General features: G+C 51.2%; 1 protein-coding gene across 1 annotated transcript in view; it reads left to right on the forward strand.

The window, feature by feature from the left end:
- The window catches only part of Chst3 (carbohydrate sulfotransferase 3), a 38,426-nt gene extending 32,558 nt beyond the window's left edge, over positions 1-5,868 (forward strand). The window contains exons 2-3 of the mRNA XM_048335816.1: positions 1,985-2,226; positions 4,327-5,868. Of these exons, the coding sequence (XP_048191773.1) occupies positions 2,069-2,226; positions 4,327-5,641 (1,473 nt within the window). The 5' untranslated portion in view covers positions 1,985-2,068 and the 3' untranslated portion in view covers positions 5,642-5,868. The remainder of the gene's footprint in view (positions 1-1,984; positions 2,227-4,326) is intronic.
- The last annotated feature ends 845 nt before the right edge of the window (positions 5,869-6,713 follow it).

Below are 6,713 nucleotides of genomic sequence, written 5' to 3' on the forward strand. Positions count from 1 at the left end.
GAGTTCCTCACAACAACCTTATCCAGTAGGGGGTTGCCCGTTTTATGTTGCAAGGGAAGAAACTGAGGTCCAAACAGGTGAACTCACTCACATAAGGATGACACAGCATGGTAGAGACTCAAGGAAGGACTAGAACCCAAGATGCTTTTTAAATTTTATTTTATCTATGTATGTTTTGGTGCCAGTACCAGGGCTTGAATTTGTTATGCCCAGATTTCGGGTCCGCAATGACCATCAAGGAGCCAATTCCGATGCAAACTCACGAGAGTCTTTATTGCAAGCTCGAGCCTGGACTCTCAACCGTCACCGACGCAGCGGATCTGGATTGAGAACCCAGACCCTCAGATAGGCAAGGTTTTTATTGTGATTACAACAGGGGCAGGTTATTTCCAACTTGGCAGATACTTGATTGGATGGCAGTTAGCAAGCAAGTCTTGTCCTGTTTCTATTGGCTACCTACCCTTTCAGTTATCTATTTTGGCTTTGATAATGGGAACTGGCCTTGGTATTAGGAACTGAGAGCAGGTGGTCACATAGCACTGATGCAGGGGGTTAAGGCAGGGGGTAGAGCAAGTCACAAATGGGTTAAGCAAGCTGTTTACAGAAACAGAATTCTGCAGTCAGGCTGACCTAGTACCAACTTTATTTTAACAATTCGTACCCTGTTTTCCCATTACCACTAAGCAAGCTTGAACGGGCTAAAACAATCCAGTACTCAATCATAAGTAAACCAACCCAACAGTACCATGGCATTTCTACTATTATTATGGTTATTTCTATAGTCTATGACTATGATCATTTTTTACTATCCATTACCATGGTTGCTACCTAGGTACAGAGGAGAACAAGGGCTTCCTATATTTTTAAATGTCAAACTACAAAAAAACTAGTCTCACGGGTGGGGGTGCAGCCCTCTAGCCTAGAGTCATCACCAGGGTTTCGAAGCTGTTATAATTTTAACACTAAAACCTACATTTAGTCACTCAAGTTCTCAGGTTAGCCCTTACAAAATTAGGGCCTAAGTGCTGTCTCTTAGCATTTTCACTTTAAACTAGCACTCTATAACTCTACTTCCCAGGTTTTTTTGTAGTTAATTGGAGATAAGAGTCTCATGGACTTTCCTGTTCAGGCTGGCTTTGAACCATGATCTTCAGATTTCAGCCTCCTGATCCCATCAATTTTTTTCCTTTTTTTTTTTTGGTGCTAGTACTGGGGCTTGAACTCCGGGCCTGGGCACTGTCCCTGAGCTTCTTTTGCTCAAGACTAGCACTCAACCACTTGAGCCATGGTGCCACTTCCAGCGTATTCTGTTTATGTGGTACTGAGGAATCGAGCCCAGGACTTCATGCATACGAGACAAGCACTCTACCGCTAAGCCACATTCCCAGCCCAGCATTTGTAGTCTTTTGTTATTTATAAACAAGTGCTTCAAGGAACATTCTTTCCCATGTGCATTCATGTGTCACTTAAGAATATATTCTGAGCAGCCGTAAAGCAAGTTTGTTATTGAGCGTGTTCTTACACAAGCCTGGATGATATGTATCAGTTACTTTACTTGGCTCCTTTTATTTTTTTCCCTCTTTAGCAGTAGTGGGAATTGAACCCAGGACCTTGTGCATGCTGGGGTATGTAGCAGCCATGCCCCCAGCTCCAGTATAATGTGACCATGATTTATAGTCAATCTGTCACTTAAATATCCTGTGTGGTACATGACTGTATAGGTCTTGGACCTATGAGGACAGGGAAGTGAAAAGATGAACAGGGTTATTAGCATTGAAAATGACTCATTAAGGAGAGTTCCGGGGCTGGCAGCTGCTTAGTTCTAAGCAAACCTTAGTACTAGAGAGAGATTAGACCGACTGCCTGACCTCAAGTCTCAGGAGGCACAGTCTGTCTGTGAACCTGACTGTTAGCATGGGCGTGGATCTTCAGAAGTCGGGGGGCATCTTAGTGTTCTCCATCCTGACTTCCTGTCTCTCCACAGGACAAGGGTGTCACTCACCTGAAGACAACAAGCAAGATTCTGAGCGATGCCCCTGAGCTGAGGGCCTACCTCCCAAAGTGCCCCATGGCTCCCTCCTTCTCCATGGAGAAAAGTTTCACTTTGCCCCAGGACTGCCGGGACTTCCTGCATAGTCTGAGGATGAAAAGCAAATATGCTCTGTTTTTGGCATTTGTGGTGGTAGTTTTTGTCTTCATTGAAAAGGAAAATAAAATCATATCGAGGTGAGAGACTCAAGCACAAGTGTCCCTTTGCTTGGGGGAACAGAAGTGACTGCAAGCTGGGCACTGTTGGCTCATGCCTGTAATCCTAGCTACTCAGGAGGCTGAAATCTGAGGATCATGGTTCAAAGCCAGCCCAGGCTGGAAAGTCCATGAGACTCTTATCTCCAGTTAACCAGAAAACCAGAAGTGGTGCTGTGGCTCAAAGTGGTAGAGTGCTAGCCTTAATAAGCAAAAGAACTCAGGGACAGCACCTGGGCCCTGAGTTCAAGCCCCATGATAGACCAAAAACGGTGGCTGGGAATGTGGCTTAGTGGTAGAGTGCTTGCCTAGCATGAATGAAGCCCTGGGTTCAATTCCTCAGCACCACATACACAGAAAAATCCAGAAGTGTCTCTGTGGCTCAAGTAGTAGAGTGCTAGCCTTGAGCAAAAGAAGCTCAGGAACAGCGCTTAGGCCCTAAGTTCAAGCCCTGGAATTGGCAAAAGGAAAAGAAAAGTGACTGCAGACATCTCTGTAGAGCAGCAAGTACATCCCTTCAACACTTAGGTGCCATGTCCCTCCTGTGTCAGGCTAAAGTTCCTGTACACCTCTCCTGTCTCCAGTGGTGAGACTCTAGTTCCAGCCCCAGGCATCCTACACTGGCACACCCCTGCTAGGAAAACCTAGGCAAGAGTCATAACTTTTCTGGGTCTTAGGTTCCTCTTCTGTAAAATGTGACAAGTGTCTAGAACTGGCATTGTTGGGATGATTAAATGAGAAAATGTTAAGAAAAGAAAAGGGAGGAGGAGGGGGGAGGGGGGAATGAGGGAAGAGGTAACAAACAGTACAAGAAATGTATCCAATGCCTAACGTATGAAACTGTAACCACTCTGTATATCAGTTTGACAATAAAAATAAAAATAAAGAAAAGAAAAGGGAGAGGGGGCATTTAGCCCAGAGCCTGGCCCATAGTCGATGCCTGGTGTTTGCTGCCCATGACTGCGAATCATTTTCTTACTTCCTGGCTTAGAGTGGCAGCTCCCATCGGCAGCACATCCCCTGTACACATCTGGATGTCATGAGTGAGGGGGAGCCCCAGGGAAGGCAAGGCCATGGAAGAGAGTCTCTGGTGAGCAAGGCTGCTAGGTGCAGTTCCCCAGGCGTGTCATGCTCAGCTCTAGGGAATATCCCTCAGGCTATTCTGGGAATATCCACAGGCCTTTTGAGTTGGCAACATAGTACTGTGTGCAGTGAGCCTGCTAGACTCAGTGATTTGTTCTGTTTCATTCTTACCTTTTTATTCTCAGAGTCTCCCACTTTTGCTTCTTTATTTCCCTCAAGTCTGGCTCTCTATTACTTGAGCCACACCTCTACTTCCAGCTTTTTGCTGGTTAACTGAAGATCAGAGTCTCTTGGACTTAGCTGCCCAGGTTGGCCTTTGTTGTTGTTGTTGTTTCTGATCGTGGGGCTTGAATTCAGGGCCTGGGCGCTGTCCCTGAGCCTTTTCACTCAAGGATAGCACCTTACCATTTGGGGCCACAGCTCTACTTTTGGTTTTTGGGTGGTTAACTGAAGGTAAGAGTCTTATGGACTTTCCTGCCCAGGCTGGCTTCAAATTGTGATCCTCAGATCACAGCCTCCCCGAGTAGCTAGGATTACAGGTGTGAGCCACTGGCACCTGACACAGAATGTTTTCTTAGACTTGTCTTCCTAGGCCCAAACCCTGCCTGAAAGTCTCAACCAAGGTTGGTAGGTTAAGGCCCCAGCTGAGGAGCAGGCCCTGTTGGTATTTCATATCTACTACAAAGGCTCTTGTCGCACCTGCATACTAGCAAGCCAGACATACCTGGGAGCATGTGTCTCTGAGCCTCTTGTGCCCACAGAGGTGATCCACTCCTTTACAGCTGCCCTTATGGACTGCTTTTCCTCCCTTGCCTCCCTCCCTCCCTACCCCGACCTTCCTGCCATCAGGGCCCCACATCAACTGCTAGCACTCACACCCCAGCCACTGTCAGCCTCTGGGGAGAACCAGCGAGGGCACACTCTGCGTGATCAGCCTGGAAGGCTTTGCTTTGATGGTCCTCAAATCACCAATCCTGGTCTCCTTTTGTTCCTCCACAGAGTGGCGGACAAGCTGAAGCAGATCCCCCAAACACTGGCAGATGCCAACAGCACCGACCCAGCCCTGATCCTGGTGGAGAATGCGTCCCTGCTGTCGCTGAGCGAGCTTGATTCAGCCTTCGCGCAGCTGCGGAGCCGCCTGCACAACCTCAGCCTGCAGCTGGGCGTGGAGCCAGCCGCAGAGAAGGCGGCAGGGGAGGAGGAAGAGGAAGAAGAGGAGGAGGAAGAGGAGGAGGAGGGGCGGGCCCGGCTTGCCAGGGCTGGGAACCGGCGCCATGTGCTCCTCATGGCCACCACGCGCACGGGCTCCTCCTTCGTGGGCGAGTTCTTCAATCAGCAGGGCAACATCTTCTACCTCTTCGAGCCGCTGTGGCACATCGAGCGCACGGTGTCCTTCGAGCCGGGCGGCGCCAGCGCGGCGGGCTCGGCACTGGTGTACCGCGATGTGCTCAAGCAGCTGTTCCTGTGCGACCTGTACGTGCTGGAGCACTTCATCAGCCCCCTGCCCGAGGACCACCTGACCCAGTTCATGTTCCGCCGCGGCTCCAGCCGCTCCCTGTGCGAGGACCCCGTGTGCACGCCCTTCGTCAAGAAGGTCTTCGAGAAGTATCACTGCAAGAACCGGCGCTGCGGGCCCCTGAACGTCACGCTGGCCGCCGAGGCCTGCCGCCGCAAGGAGCACATGGCCCTCAAGGCCGTGCGCATCCGGCAGCTGGAGTTCCTGCAGCCGCTGGCTGAGGACCCCCGGCTGGACCTGCGCGTCATCCAGCTGGTGCGGGACCCCCGGGCCGTGCTGGCCTCGCGCATGGTGGCCTTTGCAGGCAAGTATGAGACCTGGAAGAAGTGGCTCACGGAGGGGCAGGACGACCAGCTGCAAGAAGACGAGGTGCAACGGCTGCGGGGCAACTGTGAGAGCATCCGGCTGTCGGCCGAGCTGGGGCTGCAGCAGCCTGCCTGGCTGCGCGGCCGCTACATGCTGGTGCGCTATGAGGATGTGGCGCGCAGGCCCCTGCAGAAGGCGCGAGAGATGTACCGCTTCGCAGGCATCCCGCTGACGCCGCAGGTGGAGGACTGGATTCAGAAGAACACCCAGGCGGCCCGCGACGGCAGCGGCATCTATTCCACGCAGAAGAACTCCTCGGAGCAGTTCGAGAAGTGGCGCTTCAGCATACCCTTCAAGCTGGCCCAGGTGGTGCAGGCCGCCTGCGGCCCCGCCATGCACCTCTTTGGCTACAAACTGGCCAAGGATGCTGCCTCTCTCACCAACCGCTCCATCAGCCTGCTGGAGGAGCGCGGCACCTTCTGGGTCACATAGAGGGCCCCGGGTCACCATGGATTCCGTCCCCTCCCTTCCTGATGAAAGGCCCACCCTGCCTTTCTCACACACAGGCTGCTGGTGTGATGCAGCTTTGGCAGAGAGCAATGGGAAGCTGTGCACTGCCTGTAGTCCTAGGCCTCTAGCCAGCCAGCTAGCTTCCCTAGCACCGCTCTGGCCCTGAGGTTCCTTTGAGATCAGGATGGTGCCCAGTCACCTTGAGGGACTGGCCCCAGCAAGCCAAGGACTCCCGCCATCTCTATCTCTCCTTCTCTCTCCCTTTTTCTCCCTCTCTCGCCCTCCCTCCATCTTCTTCTCTCCCTTTTTCTCTATCTCTCTCTCTCCCTCTTTCATACTCTCTTCCTCCCCTCTCTCACATGAAATACACAGGAAGAAAGGCTGAAGGCTAAGTGGGCCAGAGTCCAAGTATTTAACAGCCTGAAGGGGTGGAGGCACCAGACACTCAGACCTGCCAGACTCAATGTTAACCTTTTCTTTCCCTCTCTGTAATACAGAGACCCCTGCGATCTGAACAGGTCCTTGGGGAAGAGAATAGGGCAGCCCAGAGTAAGGAGGTAGCATTTGATACCCAGTGGGTAGGTGACAATGGCTGTTTTCCAACCAGCACAAAATGACCCATGTTTTAATAAACTGATGTTGCACTGGTGCTGATGAATATTGCCAGTGTAGAATAACATACAGATGTGGCTGGGCGTGGCTCAGTAGTAGAGGTCTTTCCCAGCATGCTTAAGACCCTGGTTTTTAACCCCCAGCACCACAAAACAAAACCTATCTGTTCTAGATGTCAGTGGCTCTTATCCATAACCCTAGTTACTTGGGAGGCTGAGATCTGAGGATCACACCTTGGGCAGAAAAGTCTGAGAGACGTATCTCCAACTAACCACCAAAAAACCCGAAGTGGAACTGTGGCTCAAGTGGTAGAGTGCTAGCTAGCCTTGAGTGAGAAAGCTAAGAGACAGTGCCCAGGCCCTGGGTTCAAGCCCCAGTACCTGCACAAAGCAAAACTGACAACAAACAAACAAAAAAACATTCATGGCACAACAGAGACAGA

Source organism: Perognathus longimembris, chromosome 2 (genome assembly GCF_023159225.1).
Source record: "Perognathus longimembris pacificus isolate PPM17 chromosome 2, ASM2315922v1, whole genome shotgun sequence".
In the NCBI taxonomy this organism is placed as follows: Eukaryota; Metazoa; Chordata; class Mammalia; order Rodentia; family Heteromyidae; genus Perognathus; species Perognathus longimembris.